The sequence below is a fragment of the Hermetia illucens genome, chromosome 1 (genome assembly GCF_905115235.1).
Source record: "Hermetia illucens chromosome 1, iHerIll2.2.curated.20191125, whole genome shotgun sequence".
Classification (NCBI taxonomy): domain Eukaryota; kingdom Metazoa; phylum Arthropoda; class Insecta; order Diptera; family Stratiomyidae; genus Hermetia; species Hermetia illucens.
In genome coordinates this window covers 169,209,341-169,231,105 of record NC_051849.1, presented here as the reverse complement: position 1 = coordinate 169,231,105, position 21,765 = coordinate 169,209,341, and the positions used below count along the sequence as shown (strand labels likewise).

The 21,765-nt window shown below is 40.8% G+C and overlaps 1 protein-coding gene across 7 annotated transcripts in view; it reads right to left on the bottom strand.

Annotated features, from left to right (window-relative positions):
- Window positions 1-21,765, bottom strand: part of LOC119647150 (pancreatic triacylglycerol lipase-like) — a 42,289-nt gene that overhangs the window by 13,345 nt on the left and 7,179 nt on the right. The window contains exon 1 of one of the 7 annotated variants that reach the window (XM_038047954.1): window positions 1,921-2,033. The exons of 5 other annotated variants lie outside the window; for them this stretch is intronic. In XM_038047954.1, the coding sequence (XP_037903882.1) occupies window positions 1,921-1,933 (13 nt within the window). In that variant the 5' untranslated portion in view covers window positions 1,934-2,033. Of the gene's footprint in view, window positions 1-1,920; window positions 2,034-21,765 lie in introns of those variants that run through there. One more of the 7 variants, XM_038047953.1, reaches the window with a different exon arrangement.

The window sequence follows — 21,765 nt, the reverse complement described above, 5'->3', positions numbered from 1 at the left end:
TGAAGCCAAAGAATGAAGAGCAGACTCGCAGGACTTTCCACGTTGGTAAGCAAATGTGACGCTGAACCAGTCTCTCCAGACATTTCAGAGAAAATTATGTTAGACTGATTTGCCTGAAGTTCTTTGGATTTGAATAGTCATCTTTCCTAGGCGTTGGAATGAAGACTACCTTCATTTTCTGCCAAGAGGAAGGCACGAAGCCTAGAGCAAGACATCCTTGAAAAATATTTCTTACAAGTTGCTCTAAGTGCTCTATACCCTCCTTTAGCATCGTTTGGTAGATGCTATCCATGCCAGGTGCTTTGAAGTGTTCAAATGATAGTATTGCAGCTCTCGCCTTTTCATTGGTAACAACCGCTTTCGCAGTGTCCCGATTCTCCTTGCAACCCCTTCGTCTTGAAGGATTTGCAGAAACCGCCAATTCACTTCCTCCCACTGTATAGACTCCACTCTGGAGTTTATGAAAGTACCATCCGGTTTTTTAAGAGAGTCCAACTTCCCCGACTCTGCACAGCCTGGACGTCCCCCTTTTACCTTCCAGTTCCTCACAGTATGTTCTAAAAGAATCTCGTTTCGAACGTTTTATGAGCCTCTTATATTCAGGCTGTGAGTTCCGGAAGTTAAGCCACCATGAAATCGTGTTACCACCTTGGCCTCAGGAAATTGGAGAAGCGACTTCAAAGTACTCTAAAAGGTTGATTTTTTATCTCCAAATGAGTCCTTAGTCGCCTAGGAAGCTCAACTTTGTCGCAAGGAAGTTCATTGAACTTCGTCCAATCCGTCTTGTATTATAGTCTGTTCACCTGCAATAGTGAGACTAAATTCTAAGTAACGGTGATCTGAGAGTGAAACTTCATCTAGCACTGGCCAGTTTCTAAGCAACTCTAACAATTTTGAAGTGCAGATTGTTAAGTCAATTACTTCACTTCTTCTTGGCCCCATGAACGTAGGGGCGCACCCTACGTTCGCGTTCATCAGACCAGCTGAAGTGATAAAATCAAACAGCTTCTCTCCTCTAGGATTGCATTTGCTACTGCCCCAACAAATATGCTGGGCATTCGCATCACAACCTGTTCAAAGTTCAATGCCAGTTGATTCTGCATACACTTAATAATTCCCCCACGAAGTAAGCATTTGATCGCAGCAGTATAGGTTGATTCCAATACGAAATGTTTTTCGTTCGAATCCAGAGCTGCAGTGGGAAGAGGCAATCGAAATCCGTACGTCATCTTTCATCATTGGTGTCAGTTCTTGCATCGCACATAAATTGATTGATTATTTCAAAGAGAGAAACCTTTATTTATTGACACATTGCTTAGAGATACGTTCGTTTGATCTAGCACCTAATTATTTCGTCCTATTTCACAAAATGAGGGTTTTTCAATAACAGAGGAGATTGCTGGGGCATATGTGCTTCTGAGATATCCAATTTAAAGTGGAACGAATTTGCCGTCGTTACTTCGAATGAATAGATTACAAAGTTTGATATTTTACAAAACAATAAGGTAGTTTTTTTGTATACTATTTTTAGAGTTACATATCTACATCTTTCACAGAGCGTCATATTTTTTTCCGTCAATAAAGTAACATACGAAATTATGACATCACTGTGTGAACACATGATTTAAAATTACTCAGAGATGATTACGCTAAGCACACTTTTAGCACTAAATTTTAGTATTCGACTTTACGAGCTTAATTCAATTAAACTTTATAATTTCGACGACTCTCATCTAGATAATTGTATTTCCGTATACGCTTCAAAGTTTTCAACGTCCATACTGCATAGATGCAAACATTAAGTAACCATTGACAAAAAGATTTCTAAGCAATTACGTGTCCATTACGAGCGTGTCGAAATATCATTAGAAATTAATACCACTTAAAACAAACAAAATACAAAATAAATTGATACTTTACTGGAACAGGGCATTTCAGCGAAAAGCGTCAGTTTCCACCAAATGAAGTTTAAGAAATAATATTTACAAAAACTGTTACTGGACACAGGGTTGATTTGATACTAAAGTTACTAATCTGAGGCAGTCTGAAAATGTGGTTGGTTCATTAAATGGCCTCGATAAAATCGAATTGCTCCTGATAATCATTGAAACAATTTAATCATTTCAGTAGATGAAAATTGCTACCCTATGATCAACATTGTGATTTATCTTATCAATAATTTGTCAAGTATATTTTGGTTAGTGGATTTAGCCAATGTAATATACGTTCTAAATATAGAATAAAATATGGGGAAATTATGAAGAAGCGTTGCAAAATTGGTAGCATATGCGCCAGATAAATTTTTATAATTGAGTGTCTTTGTAATTAGTGCCGATAGAACTTGAATATGGTTTGTTTGTTGATTGCAGATTACATTTTTAAACTAATGCAGTTTATCCAGTCAAATTTATCTGATGTTTCTTATTCCTAAAAGATCAAACTTCAACTATTTCCCATTCACTGACAAAGTTAGATCGGGATTCCAATCCGGGGTAACAGGATCGAGAGGCTAACGCTTAACCAACTCGGTCAGAGTAGTATCAAAGTTTGGATAGTAATACCTGTAAGTTTTGAACGCATTCTTGATTACCGTATTCGCGAAATCATTGAAATAACCGTGAATCAAGCCGGATTTGTCAAAAACTGCGGAACTACTGACGCAATACCCACTGCGCGGTTACTCATGGAGAAGCATCGCCTCTTTACATTGCATTTCGGGATCGAAGCGAAAGAAAGCGTTTGACCGTGTGCCACACGAACTCAACTGGTATGCTTTACGACAACACGCTGGGTTCAATTGCTCTACCACGTTCGGAAAAGTAAAGTTCGAAGTATGGCGGGTATATCAAAACCGCTTCTTGTCTCTGTTGTTCTTGTTATGGACACAGTCACACGGGATATACAACGTCCAGCGCCCTACATACTGCTTTATACAGATGATGTTTTCCTATCATCTAATAGCAAAAATGATCTCGAGCAACTTGTCCAAAAATGGAATGATCGCCCCATGCAACACGGTCTCAGATTGAATCTAAACAAAACTGAATTTTTGACGACCGATCCCCATGAAACAGGCACAATCACTGAAGTGGCGTTTCACAACTGGTGTTCTTTGTGATCGACGTATCAACGAACGTCTCAAATCGAATATTTACCGCAATGTTGTCCGTCCTGTCGCTCTCTATGGTTCTCAGTGTTGGCCAAATATAAAAGATAATGAACGGCGTCTTCCGGTAATGGTGGCGTGACACGTTTTGGTCACATCCGAAATGAGGATATCCGCGATCGATATGGGGTTGCACCAATCGTGGAAAAACTGAGAGACAGGCATCTTCGATGGTATGATCACGCAATTCGCGCTAACAAGAATTCACTTGCCAAGATTGGTCTGAACATCGAAGTCGATGGTAAGCGACCAAAAGGCCGGCCGAAACAACGGTGGCTTGATACGCTGAATGGCAATTTAAAAACCTCGCAATTGCTTCCAGATCAGGCATTTAATAAAACCAAATGGTGGAGAGTTTAGAAAAATAGTCCGTTTTGTATTCTTAGCTATGTATGAATGGAAAATCGTGCATAGAGAGTTGCTCACATAAGATGAACACAAAAGTGCTGAGATTTCTGTATTCTAACTTGTTTTTTCTATGTCATCATTGACATTTGTTAAATAGACCGATGTACAAATTTAACGACAGAACAACTCAAATGGTTAAGAACAACTTATCACAAAATTCGTGTTTTTTTTCGTTGCAAATATTTGACGGAATGACCCGACAATTTAAAGGTTGGTGGAAAGATCGACATCATGGGAAGAACCACCCGAGACGTACAAATTGCCTCTCGTGGCGCGAGATCTTGGTCTGCACATCAATGAAGGCAAGACAAAATATATGGTGGTAACGTCAGCACCGAAAACCTACCAACCAACAACATCAAACCGCACTGGTCAAACGGGAAGAATAAAAATAGGAGACCGTTGGTACTTTCTCCTATCTAGGGTCGAAAATCACAACCGATAACAGCTACGATGATGAAATCCGGGCATGGTTGATGTCAGCAAACAGAGCCTATTTCAGTTTACAAAAACTGTTCTGCTCGAAGCGTCTCGCCATAGGGTCAAAGCTCTTACTGTACAAGACAATGATCTTGCCAGTCCTCATTTATTCCTCGGAGACTTGGGCTCTTAGCAAGAAGAATTGCGAACTCTTGGCCGGCCGGTTGTTGTGCCGTTGATGATGATGAAAAGATTTTTAGAAACTGGCTCTGTCGAGGATAGAAAAAGGACTAGAAGACCAAAAAATTCCATTTTTGAACAACCTTCAACATCGATATCTCGAAGTTTTCAACAATGAGGCATTCATGAATCGACTGTCTGGCGAATTTTACATAAGAGTTTGCATCCTTATAAATTCAATTATCAGAAGAGTTGAAGCCACAGATCATTATCAACGCAGAAATTTCGCGAATTGGCTCTTCGAACATGATGCTGGTTTTTTTTACCGTCGTTAGTGATGAAGCCCATTTCATTGAAGGAATCGTCAACAAATAAAATTGACGCATCTGGGGAATTATATTATTATATCCACAAAAATGTACTGTTTGGTGTGGTTTTTGGGCTGGTGGAATAATTGGCTCGTTTTCCTTCGCTGCTGGCAATATACACCGCTATAGACAACTGATATGTCTGGATGGCTCAAGTAGTTAGAGCGCTGGGCTATCATAGCGGAAGGTCGCGGCTCAAATCTTACTGGTGACAGAGAGATTTGTTTTCGTAACTGGATGTCGGACATTAGTCGATTCAGCTGAGTCAAATCAAGGTAATAATTTCGGGCGAGCGCAATGCTGATCATATTGCCTCTTACAGTATGCTGTAGTGACCCGTTACGGTCTTTAATGATAGAGCGCTTAACATACTTCAAGGCGCTGATCCAATATGGATTGTTGCGCCAACGATTATTATATAGACAACTAATTGAAGATTTTTGGGGACTCGAGCTTGAAGGAATGCACATAAACGATCTTTATTTTCGACACGATGGAGCCACAGGCCATACAACACGAAAAAACATTGGATTATTGCGATCTAAGCTTTCCGGTCGATTGATTTCGCGTAGTGGTGACATAAACTGGCCTCCTAGATTATGCGATCTAACTCCACTAGACTAAATTTTGTGGGGTTTTTTAAAAAGTAAAGTCTTTGTGAATTAGCCGACAATGAAGCACAATATGCAGATTGAAATTGTTGCAGTCAATGCGATAATGCGTGAGCGAGTCCTTGACAATTTTAATTCTCGTATGACTGCCTGTAGACGTGCTCATGGTGGGCATTTAAAAGATGCAATTTTTCACATATAATTGTTAAGAGCCGTATTTTAAATAAAAATAGTGAAATTTGAATTTTTACATGTTTTATTTTAAATTATTATTATTTCGATGGACTACCCAGGGGTGACTGAGTAACTTTTATTGACTGACGCATTTAGCCGTCATATTTTTTGTTGTTTTGGAGTTCGAACCTAGTGAGAAAATGGTTAGCATTGATTTCAGTCAGGGTCACCTACAGAAACGTTAAATGTGCATGGTAAACTGCGCTTTATTCAAAACTGCAGTATCCGTTCAGCCGATAGTTAAACAATAGGGTGATTCTTCTATTGTGGAGAATAGATCGTAGATAAGAAAATTTAATCTATTCTTGAAATATGTATGCATGCTGCACTCAATGAAGTGGTATTCAGACATAACATTCGTACAGAAAATCAAGTAGTAATACACTTTTAAAATCATAAAAGCATGAAATCCTTTTCTTCTAACTTTTATGGATCTGTTTTTCCTTATCATCCAATTTGGGTTATCATGTTGACCACAGGGTCGTCTATTGGTGGTTAGAAAATAGAAGAGTACCGTACAAATGACGGCAACAATAATCCCGTAGCAAACTCATGAACGCCATCAGAAAGGCTCTCGGCGTATAGAATTATAGGATTGGATGCAATGTTGATGCATTCCAAACGTTTGCCTTTGTTCCTTCACTTTCACTTTTAGGATTTCTTGCGGTCAAAGAGTAGTATAGGTTCCAGGGCGAAACGTGGATTGGTACCCACGATGGAGCATAAAACCTGGGAAACGCCTGCTGAACCAACACCAACAGCTCTACTACCAAACCCTATCTCCACCTCCACGTGGTGACCGCTGGAAGCTCTTTCTTAACGAAAAGCTGCAGACGGAGAAGGATGAAGGCGAGTCTCCCGCGCTTAAAAACCGGACAAAATGTACCAACTGGTCCTCCAGGTTGGGAGTTGGGCGGGGCCGACAACCCTGCTCGGAAAACCGATGTTAGGAAGCCACGAAAAGAGCCGCGGACAGGATGGATTTTACAACGACAGACCCGGCAACGACAATGAATTAACGATTTGAGCATTCTCTCATGGAACGTGCGCTCCCTGTACAGACCGAATGCTGCTGAGCAGCTAGTCGATACCCTGTCCCAATATAAGGCTGATGTAACAGCGTTGCAAGAGATGCGCTGAACAGGGATCGGCTTCCTGGAGAAGAGCCGCTACACCATATATTATAGCGGTCATCCAGTAAACCACGTGCTCGGAGTAGGTTTCCTATTCAGCCAAAAAATGAAACCTTCTGTTATCGGCTTTGAAAATATAAGCGAACGGCTATTCACTCTACGTTTGCGAGGCAAGTTTACATATATAAGCCTCATAAACGTTCACGCCCCTACAGAGGAGACTCCAGAGTCGGAGAAGGATACCTTCTACGAGGCAGTTGAGCAGATCCTCAAAGCCTGTCCCAAGTATGATATCAAAATCATACTTGTAGATTTCAACAGTCAAGTAGCGATGGAGACCGTATTCAGGCGATACGTCTGCTCCCATAGCTTAGATAGGGATATCAATGATAATGGACTGCGCATTATTCAGTTAGCAGTATCTCACGAAACGGCTGTTGGACCTGGTTTGCGCGGAAAGCGGTCCACAAACATACGTGGGTCTCTCCATATGGGACCACTTTCAACCAAATTGACTTCGTGCTGATTGAACGCCGCCACCTCTCAGCCTTGATGACTGTCAGAACATATACGGGGGCCAATATAGACTCGGACCACCATCTTGTTGGCATGGTGATCCGAGCTCGAATTTCGACACTACCTACAATCCCCTCTGACAATCAGGTGAGAGTGAACACTGAAGCCATCCACAACACAGCACTCCGCGATAGCTTTAAGAGGGAAATGGATGCCGCAATAACCGCAGTCAACAGAGGTCCTGGAGATGAAGTATCAACAAATGATCTTCATAACCACCTGAAGAACGTTATCATTGATACGGCCACAAAGATACTTGGTCCCAGCCTCAAAAAAAGTCGGAACGGCTGGTTTGACGATGAATGTAAGCTAATGTTGTATTCTCAAAGAACGCGGACACGCGCAAAGACTTATTATCATACGAACTCCGTGGAGCGGAGAAGCGACTTCAACGACGGAAAAAGGAAGCCTGGGAGAACCAACAAGTCTGTGAGCTCGAAAAGTACAGGGAGCAACCGCACCACGCGTGGAAGTTTTCTAAGTCAGCAGGACGAAGCTTTAAACACCTCGATGCTCATCCTGCCGAGACGAAGAGGGAAATCTGATTTCCGACAGAATTGGCATATTAGAGTGATGGGCTGAGCACTTTATGAGCTACTGAACAACCAGAACATCGGCAAGTTGACAATCATCGGCGACGGGCAAATACTGCCACCACCAAGTTTAGGAGAAACAGTCCGTGCAATTCATCGGCTAAAAAATCATAAGTCGCCAGGAGCCGATGGAATTACAGCCGAATTGGTTAAATATGGAGGCGACCAGTTACACCAAGTGGTTTATCAACTTGTGCTCAAGGTATGGGACAACGAATCAATGCCTGACGACTGGCAACGAGGCATTATCTGTCTCATACATAAAAAAGGGAGATATCACACAGTGCAGCAATTATAGAGGTATCACGTTGCTGGGTACCATCTATAAGAGATTCTCCGCTATTTTGCTGGGCTGGATAGCCCCATACGCCCAGAACATCATTGGCCCATACCAAAGAGGCTTCACTCCAGGCAAATCAACAACAGATCAGATTTGCTCTCTGCGGCAAACGATGGAAAAACTTTTAGAATACGGACACCGCCTATGATAGCATAGCCAGGGTAAAGCTTTACACGGCCATGAGAGAATTCGGTATCGCAACGAAATTGATAAGACTGACTAGGTTGACGCTGACCAATGTGCAAGGCCAGATAAAAGCAGCAGGATCACTCTCAAGATCATTCGACATCATCAAAGGTCTACGATAAGGGGATGCCCTATCATGCGTCCTCTTTAACCTGGCCCTCGAGAAAGTGATCTGTGATGCTGAGGTAAATGCAAGAGGTACGATCCTCTTCAAGTCCACCCAACTATTGGCGTATGCTGACGATATCGATATCATGGGAAGAACGACCCGGGACGAACAAACTGTCTTCATCCAGATCGAGCAGGTGGCGCGAGATCTTGGGCTACACATCAATGAAGGCATGACAAAATATATAGTGGTAACGTCAACACTGAAAATCAGCAAACTAGAAACATCTAACCGCACTGGTCAAACGGGAGGAATAAAGATAGGACACCACAACTTTGAGACTATTGATAATTTCTCCTATCTAGGATAAAGAATCACAACCGATAACAACTACGATGATGAAATCCGTGCACGCCTATTACAGCTTACAAAAACTGTTCCGCTCGAAACGTCTCACCATAGGGTGAAATCTCTTACTGTAGAAGATAATGATCTTAGCAGTCCTCATCTATTCATCTTAGACTTGGGTTCTTAGGAAGGAGCATTTCGAACTCTTGGCGGCGTTCGAGAGAAGAATCCTCCGGAGAATTTTTGGCCCCCTACATGAGAATGGACGATTCCGTAGCCTATATAACGACGAAATCTATGAGCGATACCATGACCGTCAGGTTGTGGATAAAATCCGGCTCAATAGGTTACGGTGGGCGGCTCACTTAATCCGTATGGATGAGGATGATTCAGCCCGGTTAGTCTATAAGGGCCATATCTATTGTGGAAAAAGAAGACGAGGCAGACGCTGCCTGACATGGAGCGACGGCGAAGGTCGGGACGCCAGACAGGTTTTAGGGATATCGAATTGGTGGACCTCGGCGCAAAACTGGGATGTCTGGAGTTCCTTATTAAGGCAGGCCTAGACCGGATACCAGTTGTTGCGCCGTTGATGATGATGATGTTGCCCACATGGTCGTCTATTGGTGGTTAGAAAATAAAAGAGTACCGTATAGGATTATAAGATTGAATTAGAAAATGGCCACCAGGATGTTGACGCATTCCAAACGTTTACTTTTGTTCCTTCACTTTCACTTTTAGGATTTTATACGCATCAAGAGTAGTGCCCATAGATAGAAAGTATTTTTTATAGAGAGAGTTCATGATTTGTTCGATCCAGATTCTGGTTAGTGTTTTTTTAAATATTTGCAAATTTTCAAGGTTGTAGCCTTGTAAGAAGCTAGTTAGTTCGTAGATTGCTTATTCTTAGCCGCTCAAATAAGTCTTTCTCCCTATAACAGTGTGGTTGGAGAACACTTAATGCCATTTAGTCACAGTGGACCTGTGATAGGGCGTCCATATTTGTTACTGAATTAATTGGCAAATAAGTTAATAAATCTTAAAATGCGTCGGAATTTCAAATATTCAGCTTCTATTAAGAAATTTCAAAATACAAATTTTCCTCCCAACTAAAAATTATTCATAGGAGAATTATAATGACTTGACACAAATGATTGCTCATGTATCTTTAATTAGAAATATACTTTTTCATTACGACGTTATGTACATAATAGCATCGTTCACATACGAGTGTACTTCGAATGGAAATTGATTATGTAAATGAGCGTATCATTTTCTGTTTATTTGCAAATTCCAGTGTTTATGTCAAATGGATTTATTGTTGTTTATTCTGTATTTGATACATACAATAGATTCAAGGATGTCAACATTACCCGTGAGAAATTAAGCATAATTTAAATTCAATAAAAATATTGTTTGTGATATAAATATACCTACAATGTGAATTTCAATATTGCACATAAACTGAGCTGTGAATATAGTTTCGAAGTCATATGTGAATGATTTTGAGTGCCGTCTATTAAATGGCCATTGAACTCTTAGCTTTTCTATGGATTTTTATGTTTTTTAAAATTCCTTTTCTGTATTTAAAAAAGATTTTTCTTGAGATTAGTCCACTTAATCAAAATGATCATGGCATCAATGATGTTAAAAGTTAGAATAAATAACCAATTAACGAATGTCGTTGACATAAAGACAAGTTAAAAACAAGGAGATAGGCTGGCTCCACTATTGTATTGTATTAATAAGGAAAATATATGTTGATTCAAATCGTAGTTTACTTTATAAGTCTAACCAAGTCAGAAATCGGAAGCTCGACGCCTCAGGTATGAAAGGTTTTGTTTGTTTCTTCTGGAAGTATACTTGAGTGCAGAACTATCTCATTTGTACGTAGCCCGTAATAGATATACATAATTAGCATGTCAAACAACTCACTTTAGTTGGGGGTCAGTAAATTTGTCAGTAATAGCACAATTTGATGATTGGAGATATCATGCATCACATACTATCTATATTAATGCAAAATTTTGTACCTCTAGGATAAACTTAAGGGGAGAGACTTGTTACTACTGATGAAGGGAACAAGTAGTTCCCGAAATATCGGTATTTGCAAGAATAAATATCTACACCAACGAAAAAGAAACAACAAATTTTTTTTATTATTATTTCAAATAATTAATCCTTGGAAACACCGCATAATTACACTCATTCAAGGGGGGCGGGTTTCTAGTCAAGTCCTCAAAAAACATAGTATTATACTCTTATTAACTTAATTTGAAAAGGTATCGATACGGAGAGTATTTTGGGGCCTGGACACCATATAGAGGCGGTTTAATGATTTTTTTCAGATTTTTCGGCTGGGTAGTTTCTGAGAATGGGTGCGTTACAGAAATCACCACTTTCGACTCCCCCCACTCACCGCCTTTCCAACAGATGTCAAAACTAAGAAAAGTACTAATCGAGACCTTTCATTTAATACCCAATATGACTATATTCGGTTATAAAAGATTGTACACCCCCTTTTGCATATATGAAGAATTCTCCGGAGCATTCTTCTCTCGAATGCGGCCAAGTCTCCGAGCAATACATGAGGACTGGCGAGATCATTGTCTTGTACAGTAAGAGTTTTGACCCTGTGGTGAGACTTTTCGAGCGGAGCAGTTTTTGTAAGCTGAAATAGGCTTTGTTGGCTGCCAGCAACCGTGCGTAGATTCCGTCGACGTAGTTGTTATCGATTTTGATTTTTGACCCTAGATACGAGAAATTATCAACGGTCTCAAAGTTGTAGTTTGCTATTTTTATTGCTCTCATTTGGCCAGTGCGATTTGAATGTTATTGCCTCTTTGGTTTTTGGTGCTGACGTTGCCATCAAGTACTTTGTCTTGCCTTCATTGATGTGTAGTTCAATATCTCGCACCGCCAGCTCTATCTGGATGAAGGCATTTTCTACGTCTCGGGTCGTTCTTCCCATGGTGTCGATATCGTCGGCATAGGTCAGTAGTTGGGTGAACTTAAAGACGATGGTGCCTCTCACATTAACCTCAACATCACGGATTAATTTCATCAACGCCAGGTTAAAGAGGACGCATGATAGGGCATCTTCTTGTCTTTGATCGTTGTTGATGTTGAACGGTCTCGAGAGTGATCTTGCTGCTTTTATCTGGCCTCGGAAATTGGCCAAGACCAGCCTAGTCAGTCTTACATTTTTGTCGGGATACCGAATTCTTTCATGACCGTGAACAGTTTTGCCTTGGCTAGATTAAATTGATGAAAATGTGGTTCAACATATTCCAACAGTTTTTCCATCGCTTGCCACAGAGAGAAAATCTGATCTGTTATTGATTTGCCTGGAGTGAAGCTTCTTTGACATGCAAAAATATCTTATAGATGGTACTCAGCAACGTGATATATCTATAATTGTTACACTGCATGATATCTCCCTTTTTATGTATGACACAGAAAATGCCTTGTTGTCAATCGTCAGACATTCATTCCTTATCCGACACCTTGAGTATAAGTTGAGAAACTGGTGTGGTATGATCAAAATGTTTTTACCAAACTCAATTAATAGTAGCAGGAAATTTCGAGTTGGGATTCCTTGAAATTACAATTACTTCGATTATTTTGCTTTTTCCAGAACTGCTTTTTCGTTGACAGTAGAACTGTCAGTTGATACCAACCACCAACAGTCATGGGTCCTCGAGAGCTAGGTCCATGGCTAGCCGCGGTCGTCAAATGGGACGGTTTTGGAGACGCAGCGAGCGCCAATCCCAACGCGTCGAAAATTTAGACCTTAAGGAATATAGATATACAGCCGAATTTACATTCGTTCCGTTTAGCTGCCAAAAAATGGCAATGATACGGTCGAAATATAACGAAAAATACAGCTAACTTGCAAGAATTTTTACTCCTTGATAACGGTCTTTAAGGAGGAATACAAAATTCGAAGTTTTTAAATCATTAAAATCTTTAAGGAAACTTTAGTTATGCTACGAGTATGTGACATGGACCTTTACCCAAGCCCAATCAAAATCCAAGAAACGCGACGATGAGCGAAGAAAATTTGAGAAATAGCTCGTAGAAAGCCCCTCCTGGTTCTCTTTGAACCAAATATGAAACGAGGATACTCGATGCATATAAAGAGCCTAAGGACCCTGTATTAAAAAAAAAACCCTGGCGCTAGATTTGACAGACAAACAGTCTATATATTTTAGATGTACCTTCCATTACCTCAGCCTGGGATCATCAAATTCTTGTAGAGGGGTAATCTTCAGGAGATACATAAATTGTAATGACAAATAAGGTTGGCGATGATCAGAAGACCATTTTAAGTAACCTGAGATGACCAAAAGGAGTGAGCAATCCCAAAAACCTAAGAGGATGGCGAAATTGACCGTGAAGTTCTACCCGCACATATTGAAGCTCCATCGACGTGCTCCGTCGACATGTGCTTGCATGCCTTTGTGCTAACCAGGCTCAGGAATGTGGTGAGGGGGTCCTTTGAGCACTTCGATCACTAATATGTCGTTATACTAAAATACTCGTGTCATTTCCGGTGGGCGGCGGAAAATTACAGACACAGGAATTTGCGTGCACCTGTCAAAATAACATGACGCGAGCTAAACCTGAAATTCAAAAATAAAAAAAAGTAGTTCCACTGCGCACTGAGGGATTGAAGTGCTCAATGGACCACCCCACTTTCCCGAGCCTGGCTAGCACTGAGGCAAACACGTGCCCACGGAGAACTTAGATGAAGTTTCAGTATTTGCGGGCGAACCTCGACAGCCCAATTCGTCATATTTTTTATTTTTTTTTGGGATAGCTCTCTCCTCTTGGTCGTCTTTGACCACTCAGGATGGTCTTTTGACCACCGCCCACCCATTCTGTCATTACAAAGGAAGGTACACATCCTTGGGGTCACAGGGAGAAAAAGTTGATCGGAACATGTGGATGGGGACTTCCGTAGACGTCAGCATTTTTATGATGCCCCATCTCAATGGCCGCCCTGCGATTAGTTCCAAGCACAACTTCATCATTTGAGTTGTTGGCAGTCATCTGGAAGTTAAATCTGGCACTAAGGTAATTGGAGTTTTTCTAAAACTTTGGCATTTGGGATCTCTCAGATACCCCGGAACTAGACAAGAATATATTTCTTGAAAATGATCAGTGAAACTCTGTAGAAATCAAATCATCAATCAAATCAGAAATTCTTTTCATTAAATTCTCAGTGATGGTAATGGCCTTTAAATTAGTTTGTGGAATTCTTTAACAAAACTTGTGACATTCACGAATGTAAACAGGAACACAGCAATTATACAAATAGCTACTTTTCAAGCAAACTGCAAACTCATGAGCGATTTACCATACATATTATATCAGGGCGGGTTTGATAATGGTTTTTGGATAATCTCAGACTTTACAGATAATTTCAGCTTTTTACTAAAGAGGTGGATAATGCTTTTACGGGTATTTTACGCATCACACTTTACTTTCTGGGGGATCATTATTGCGTTAACAGGCGTATTTTGCAGATTCACTGTAACAACAGACCATCTTGAAAAATTTAATTTTCCAAATAAATAAATTCTTCTATTTATGGAGCTGAATGGCAATAAATGTTAACTCTACAATGAAAAGAATTCCACACAATAAGTTAGTTGTGTGTAACCGCATTGTTGGTCAGTAAGTGCTAGATATAGAGTTAAATGTTGATTGTTGTATTTGTAAAGCAAATATATTTCACAATCATGTAATAGACTTTGATTCAGTCGTCTTTAAAAGCGTCGTTCGATGAGATGTTCTGCTAATAAATTTATGTCCACTCACTATACTTAATTAACTACGAGTAAAACAAGTTGGAATTGTAGTTGTCTGACGTTATACGCCAAATTGTTTTAATTGATTTTGTTTTTGTGACGGGAGAGCAGTTTATCACTGCTGCAGACATTACCATTTTATGGGAATATAATATGTGTCACAGACGAATACTCTGAACTGTGGACGATTGCTCTTGGAACTCTTTTCTGCTAGCTTGCTTTTTATTATCATTTGCATTCAGCAAATGGCATCTTAGAAAGCTACTTTAATCTACAAAAACCATAAACGATAAAAAGTGGCTAGTAGGGATCATTAAACTTGTTCACAGACCCCATTTTCTTGGTGGAGTTATCGAAATATCTTTCCAACAAGGAGACAGATTTTTCACCTTCCTCTTCATTTTGATCATATGGCTCTCAAAAAATAATAAGTTAAATGCCAACAACCCCAAAAGTATGTTGCCCTACGTGAAAACTGGTTGCGTTATGTAAGGCATAGTGCGTCAGTTACAACAATTGCTGCCATTTGCTGGCAATGTACATAACTTAATTCTTCGCACGACCTTCGGACAAGCTTACACTCTTCCCTCACTATTTTGTGCCACGTGGCTCTATGGTCTATTGGCTCGAAGCAACTTCAAACTGATGATGACGTTGATGAATCTGCATTTTCAGATTTTGCACAAAGTAGCAAAAGCGGATTTAGCGCTGTTCGACATTCAATTTGATGCCATCATCGGTACTAACAACACTTTCAACTTGGACAAACTGTTGAAATACTCGATATTCTGCCCATCAATGCTTTGGGATGGAAAGAAAATCATGCCTTCAATGCTTTTTTTGTTAGTCAAAGCCTTATTTCTGGACGTCTTCTGCTCTACTGATTGTCAGTTGCGTATGGATGGAATCCTTATCCTCAATTTTGAGAATAATCCGGGGTATCGGCGAAGCAGAGAACTACTTGTATCGAAACCAGATTCTTGGCGATAGGCGAGGTTTGATTTCTGCAAGAAATTTGGAAGCTGATGAAGGAGCAGGCGAACTTTGAAAGAGTTGTTGTGACCACCAATTGATTACCTGGTACACTGACGCCCTCTCCTAGGAGAAGCCTGCGTTCTGCCGTTCAGGTGTCACTGCTCTTGGGAAAATGTACTTTGAACCAATGCGTAAGAACACTAGTACATTTCAGGCGGAGATATAGGCTATTGATAGATTGCTTCTTCCAACTTCAGAGGAACTATTGGGGGCAGAACATTTCTGTTCCAACTGGAAGCCAAGCGGCTATTAATGGAGGTGAATTTAATGGAATGGGAGAATGCCAAAATCAATTGAATTCTGAATTATTCGTGGTATCGGAAATGGGTTCATGATTGAAACCATAAGGAGTGAAGAGCAACAGCTGAGGGATTATACTGGTTGAACGGGTGAGGTATACGAATCTCAGCGCTTATAGGAATGTTTAAACCCCACCAAAAAGGACCATAGTATTTACGAGTCACTGCATGTTAAATTACTATCTAGAGCAGTTAGGAATTTGGTGAGGAGTTGCCAGATCTACCATCAGGCCCGACCCCATTTGGCAGATAGGGGTATACTTATTGATGTGTAAATATGTGCTCATGAACTTTCTTTTCTGACTGTGTATGGGCTACTGTTTGCTTATCTCTGCTGCGTAGACCAAAATAGCTATGGGAAGGATACTCAGAACGCAGTCACAGATTCGACTGGTGGAGTGGCGATATAGGCTTGCGGTCGACAGACCATGCAATATACTGCAAGTCAGGCAGTGACTTTGTGTGGCCGAAAATAAGCGGTGTAGCTGTAGCCCCACCAAATCTGACACTGTCTGAATTCGAGGAAATGCTTAATAAACTTGTTCTCGACGCAAGGGGACGAAGTCCAAAGGTGATTGCTGGTGATTTCAACGTTCGATCCCTTGAGTGGGGCAGCGGAGAATCAAATGCCGGGGGCGCATTTTATTAGAAGCTTTTGCGCAGATGGATATAGTTTGGCCATCGAAGCTGCTGTGAAAACTTTTCAGAAAGGGGGGTCAGGTTCGGTTGTAGACCTGACCTTTATCAGCCCTGCGCTGGCGCGTGGTAGGTCCTGGTGCGTCAGCGAACGCTACACCTACATCGATCACCAGGCAATCTTCTTTGAGATATGTGCCCAGCCACAGGGTAAAGACCCATCACGCCCGAAACCGACAAAGATTTCAGATTTGCTGTTTATATATATATCATAATTATATCTTGTATGGAAAACTACAGTACTTAATCACGGAAAATTATCTAAATTTCTTAACAAAATTGATAAATGCTTAATATATCTTTCAAGTTTTTGTTAACTGTTGTATACGCAAGTATACATAATTTTCACGGCAATTAAATAGGCGGTTGAGCTTACATCTATTGTCTTTATATACTCATTTATGCATATTTCACGAAATTCGCTCGGCGTACAGCTCTCATTATGCAACTTGTGTATCATGAACCTAATCCACCTTTATTTGTTCGCATAAAAGTGTAATAACAATCCTCATTCTCAAATACGATTGCAATTGTTGCTTGTAATACATAGCTATGTATGTCTAAATTATGAAATATCCAAGCGGAAATCTATTTTTGCCTGAACTCACTTTATCAGGGGAAATTGACCCATTGCCCATGCATATGAGCATTACATGCGAGTACGTTTTTCTCAATTTATTTAGAACAAAGTGCACGTTAAATTTCGTACTTCCGCCTGTGTTATGGAAATTGGAAATTTGTGAGTTTGTAATATGATACACTATTGTGAAATGATTTACATATGGGAAATAAACATTTGTTTGTTTGACATGATTGCAACAAAAAGAACACAAAATAATTTAGCGAAATATAGCAATATTTTCCAACTATCGGAATAGGCCTCGTAGTTTAAAAAGTGCATGGCTTTATGGTCCGATTATATATTTAGGTACACATTTGTAATAAGGGGAAACTAGTGTGTGGGATGTAAATTGGAAACTTTTCCCGAAATTACATTTTAGGAGAGCTGACAACTGAATTTCACAAAGTGGTTGTAATATAATATGTAGCTCATGGGATATGTTCAAAACTACAAAATATCGATTAGATATAGGCTTCGGAGTAATGAGTTTTTCTGAAATTTTTTTGTTCATGCAATGGACGATCAAACCCAAGGTCTACTGTTAGTGCCGTGTAATGCATTGACGTGCCGCCACGTGTTTGCGAGTACATAGTTACGAACATAGAAACGAGCGCAGCATTTTATGGTTTGCCACATGGGATTGCCGAAGCTGCGAAGAAGAGGTGGGAACCTTAAGACACTTCTATTGCGATTGCCCAGCTCTAGCTAGAGTCAGGCTACGGACACTAGGTAAACCATCCTTTGGAGACCGCAGAGAGATTTCTAGCTGCAGGCCGGAAGAGCTACTTTCTTTCGTGAAGTCAGCCTCCTTGGTCTCATAACAGCAGTCACGGCCCTAGCAGTTTGGGGCATCAAAACGGTGCACCACAGCGTTAAAAGAGCTCCCCGGAGCGGCCACTGATACCTATCTACCACATCGGATGGGGAAACACCCACAAGAGAATCATTTAGGCGCAAGGCCACGGGCCAGTCAGCTACCTCGTCCCTACTCCCAATATGGAATATTTCGTACTCTCGGCTCAGTTATTTGCGTTTAACGCTTTGTGGGAGTTCTATGGTGGCTGTCTTTAGGCTAATATCGAGGGCAGAGCTCTTTGTGGTTTCAATGCGTGGAGCTGGAATTTACAACTCGTGTGTCGTACTCCGTAATTAATGCGGCGGAAGTGTTTGATAGGCCTCGCATTCATTGGTATAAACGTTGAGACTGGACTAAGAGAGAGACTGTAGTCGCCAAATTGATTTGTGTCCCAAGAAGGCCGTGCGGTTATGCCTGCATGGCGAGTATTTACGTTGTAACCTCTGGACCTTTATGTTCATCTCATGGGAAAGAATGGACTTCATCGAGCTAAAACCTAGGAGTCCCCTAATGAAACTTACTGTCAACTCCAATGTTAATGCTCCACAAAATACTGAAGTTAAACTGAGGAACGAGACCACAGCTCGAGTGTCCGGATAGCTGAGTGGTTAGAGCACAAGGCTGTCGTACCGGAAGGTTGCGGTTCAAATCTCGCTGGCGGCAGTGGGATTGTATCGTGATTTGACGGCGGATACCAGGCGACTCAGCTGCGAATGAATACCTGAGTCAAATCAGGGTAATAATCTCGGGCGAGGGCAACGCTGACCACATTGCTTCCTACAGTGTACTGTAGTGTATATGGTCTTGAATGAAGTGCTCTAACACACTTCAAGGCTCTGATCCAATATGGATTGTTGCGCCACATATAATATTATTTCCGTCCAAATAATTGAGGGTAACTATAATAAATAGACGATTTTTTGGTTTTTGGCTAAACGTTTCTTGATAGGATTACCGTATAAGCATTTCTTTGCTTCTTTAGTATAAGATATACAGGGTGCGGCAGTATAACTTCCTTTTTTAAAATGCGCGCCACTCAGTTAGTTGATGTCATAGCGGAGCGCTAGTGGTCTCGTTCAAGAGGGGATACTGTAAAGTTTTGTCACGACACGGTTCAGTCGCCATCATGCGTTGGAATAGTGAAGAGCGTGCCTTTGCCGTTGAGGTTTACTTTTCAAGCAGATGTTCGGTTATTGCAACACAGCGTGCACTTCGGAATCGCTTTAATTTAGCCCCGTTGGCTCCCGTCCCAGACCGCAAATCAATTGTTTCATGGTTCACTACATTCAGACAAACTGGAAGTGCGACAAAAGGAAGAACTGGAGTCCCTCGGCCCGTTAGATCACCTGAGAACATTGAAGCAGTGAGAGCGTCAATGTTGCGATCGCCACGGCGTTCTGCGCGCAAACATGCATCTGCCCTTGGACTATCCAATCGTTCTGTGAGAAGAATTCTTCGTGATGATCTTCATTTTCATCCCTATAAGATGACGATAGTGCAGGAACTTTCAGAACGTGACTTCAATTCTCGGATGAACGCGTGTGAGCTTCTTCTTGATGTCGTTCCCAAGGGTGCTATTGTTTTTTTAGCGATGAAGCTCATTTTCATTTGTGTGGGTCGGTTAACAAACAAAACATGCGCTATTGGGCTGACACCAGCCCTCGAGAATTGCATCAAAAGCCTTTGCATAAACCCAAAGTCACAGTGTGGTGTGCAATTTCCTCAGCTAGAATTATTGGTCCCTGGTTTTTTGAGGAAAATGAGGTAACAGTGACAGTGAATTCGGACCGGTATGTAAACATGCTACAGATTTTTTTTTCCACGGCTAGAAAATTTGGATTTGGGGGACACTTGGTTCCAACAAGACGGTGCAACAGCACACACTTCAAGAGCAGCGATGGCTGTTTTGAGGGAACACTTTCCAGAGCGCCTTATCTCAATTAGAGGCGGTTTGGAATGGCCGGCACGCTCCTCCGATCTGTCCCCTTGTGATTTTTTTCTATGGGGTTTTTTGAAATCCCGTGTTTATGTGAACCGTCCAAGAACCCTACAAAATTTGAAGACCAACATCCAAGTATGCTAACAAGAGTCATGACAAACGCCAGAAATCGGTTTACGCAATGTATGGAGAATGGGGGACGTCACCTAAGAGATTTGATCTTCAAAACAATGTAAATAAAAACTTTAGACATGTACCTACATTATAAAAAATAAATAAATATTTTCCGATGCATACAATAGTTTTTATTGAGTTTTGAAAAAAGGAAGTTATCCTGCCGCACCCTGTATATGCTGATACTAAAGGGTAAAAATCTTCTGCTAATTTAAAATTAGAAATTGGCTAATAAAAACACTCCATACTTAACGATGATGAATAAAGAGTAGTTTACATATGTATAACCCATTACATTATAGTTGTTAATTGCTACCTAAATTTTCAAATACTTAAACTGTATATTATTCAGTGAAGGTAAAAATTGTTGTTTATTTAAGTTTGTAAGCCTCAGAAGACAAGTCATGAGATGTTTCGTCGATGCTATGTTCACTTATTGTGATTTATTTAAGACCAAGGAAAAGAAGACAGTCTTCAGCCAGGGTGGTACGACGAAAGCCCACGTGCTCCTCACTCCCTTGAAATAACGAATCAAAGGTAAGTTGAAAGCAACTTTTTAAATTCCAGGTAACATAAAGATATGGTCTTGATGGCAGTGATTAAAGTGAGGAGAACATTGTAGGTTTCATTTTTCATGATTTTGTAATTGACCGCCCATTGCTAAACACTGACCTTGGCTCAGTGTTAGTTCTTGGTGACCAGTAACTAACATCAAATTATATAAGTAACATTGCCGCAAACTTTAGGGACAAAAGAGGTGTTAACATCTGCTTTATAAAGGTGATGTTGAGTACTCGGGTTAACACAACATGCTTTCGTGGTTAGGCAATCTTTCAGACTGAATCAGTTTGGATGCCACTTGCTGGAGCAATCTGGAGAAATCTGATGTTATCATAATCGACCTTATCCTCACTTGCAGGTGGAACAGAAACATACATATATTCACTCATAGATAAGGAATTATTGGAGTTTGGAGAGAGGGCGAGTGGTTGCCCCGCCTGGTAGTGGGTTTGGCTTTGGCAGATCGTTTTGTTAGTAACGCGTCCGCTAGGACGAGAAAGTCAGTGCATTCTGGTTTCGACCGTAGAAAACGCAATATAATGATTTCTTGCCGTCAATATTAACTGAATTTAAACACAGAGAGGTTCTGCCCCGGAGAATCTTCTCTAGTTCGCGACAAAGTGTCCGCTATAATATTTGGTGAACCGTCTATATGAACAAGTTTCTGGAGAATTGTGCAATGTACTCTACCTGCCGAGCTTGCCTAGGAGTTGCTTCATCCGCAAGTTGAATGAGCTGCCTTCCAAAATGTATCCAAAATGCCTGATTCCTTCAAAAATTGCAAGATGTTCTGTATTTTAGGTGCTGCATTTTTGATGCGGGGCATTCAATTTCCGAGAGAAAAACCTAATGGCTTCCAGCTGCTATCCAAAAACTGCTCAAGTAATGCATGTAATTTTGGAGGTTCTAAGAACTTATTGACGCCTCAATCGTAAAAAATGCAAAATTCTGAGGTTCATTTCAAACAGTTGACAGTAATTCGCCAAGTGATTTAATGGCATCGTTTATCATTCACCACACACCTACAGTGTACTGTAGTGTACCGTCATGGTCTTGAATGAAGTGCCCTAACACACTACTAGACTCTGATCCAAT